Consider the following 1,571-nt stretch of genomic DNA (forward strand, 5'->3'; position numbering starts at 1 on the left):
GGCCACACAGTCATATGTGTACAAAGAGTACAGCAGGGGGCTCAGAACACACCCCTGGGGGGCTCCAGTGCTGAGCCACTGTATATGTTAAAATGTAGTGTAGTGACAGTATGCTGCACTGTGCAGAATGTTGCTTAAATGTGTAAATCAAGCTTGGGTAACACTCCTATTTCATTAAGTGAGTTTGCGTGAGTGGGTTTGGTTTGTCACGCATGAAAAATTTGAAATGCATAGTTCACAAGTGTGCCTGAAGCAACTCGCTCTTGATGTTTGAGAGTTGAAGTTTTTGTGTCACAGATTATTCATATTTATCAATAATGTTATGATGTATGGGAAATACAGTGAGGACCCCAGAATGCAGGACTTGGCAAAATGGAGATGAACTCAAAATCACATCTTTAATGCAGGTAAAAATGGGGACAAAAAAAAAACAAAGGGCAAAATACAAAACCAAACAGTAACAGGACAACTGGCTGCCTGACATCATGAGGCACCGGGGACTAAAAGCAAAGATAAACTCACAATCATAGAAGGCTCTAAACGATAGCAATGATGAAATTAGTGAGGAGGTTAAAGGATCACATACTTGGTGAACAAGGTGGGACGAGTAGCCACAGAAAAAAGAAAATCATTGTGTGTGTCATTTGTCACAGAACTCCCTTCTCAAAGATACTTAGCCTATTGTTAAAGAGTTTTAAATCAGATACCGCAAGACCAACGAGGCAATATGGTAGTGGTGCTTATTGCAAAGAAACTAAAAAAGAGCAGATGATCAAAAGCACTTTCTCCTGAAAATACAGTTAAAGAACAACTTCTCATATGTCAGATGACACAGATTGGAATATGGCAGGGGCTTAAAATTTTGTCTCGAGCTTTTGTGTTCCATGGGCACAAAAATACTAGTTTGAACAAAGTGGCATAGATGTAGCACACGTCTCCATACTTCATGCAAGTATATTAATATATAAATATAAAAGTAACACAACAAACAATGACAGAAGACAACCTTTTCCTCATTACCACATGCTTTTAGTAGTGTGTTCAGCTCGTGATAATTGATGCTCTCTTAACTTGTTTAGGCTTTTAAAGATGGCCATCTGTATGTGACACCATACGGTAAATCGTCACATAAATAGTGTTGCTTAATGACAATGATGCTACAGTGAATAAGATGGGATTCTAATGGAGAAGTGAATGAGTATAACTGCCGTTTAAAGCGCAGGTATTTGCTTTGTAATTGTGATTCATTATAACATAACAGCTTTTTTTAAATTCTAATGACACGTGAAACTCCCCAGCTTCTCTGTCATTTTCCTGCATGCTAGCAGGGGTAAAATGGAATGTGATGAATAGGCTTTCACTGCTCAAAAACTGTATTGTGATAAATTACCTGAGACTAACTTTGTTGTTTTCTCCTTCTCTCTGTCTCTGCTGAATTCCCTACAGATGAATTCAAAGCCTTCCTGAAGCGATTGCCCACTGATCGCTTCCTGAATGTGTCCATGATAGCCAAGCTCTGGTCAGCCGACTTAACCCTCCAAAAACGTTATGCCCAGCTGGAGGCCAGCACC

General features: G+C 39.5%; 1 protein-coding gene across 1 annotated transcript in view; it reads left to right on the forward strand.

Moving 5' to 3' along the window:
* brinp2 (bone morphogenetic protein/retinoic acid inducible neural-specific 2) overlaps positions 1-1,571 on the forward strand; it is a 272,709-nt gene that overhangs the window by 255,321 nt on the left and 15,817 nt on the right. Inside the window, exon 7 of the mRNA XM_013912007.1 lies at positions 1,447-1,571. This exon is cut by the window's right edge and continues 4 nt beyond it. Coding sequence (XP_013767461.1) covers positions 1,447-1,571 — 125 coding nt within the window. The remainder of the gene's footprint in view (positions 1-1,446) is intronic.

This window comes from Pundamilia nyererei, unplaced genomic scaffold (genome assembly GCF_000239375.1).
Source record: "Pundamilia nyererei isolate P.nyererei 1_Seehausen unplaced genomic scaffold, PunNye1.0 scaffold00077, whole genome shotgun sequence".
In the NCBI taxonomy this organism is placed as follows: domain Eukaryota; kingdom Metazoa; phylum Chordata; class Actinopteri; order Cichliformes; family Cichlidae; genus Pundamilia; species Pundamilia nyererei.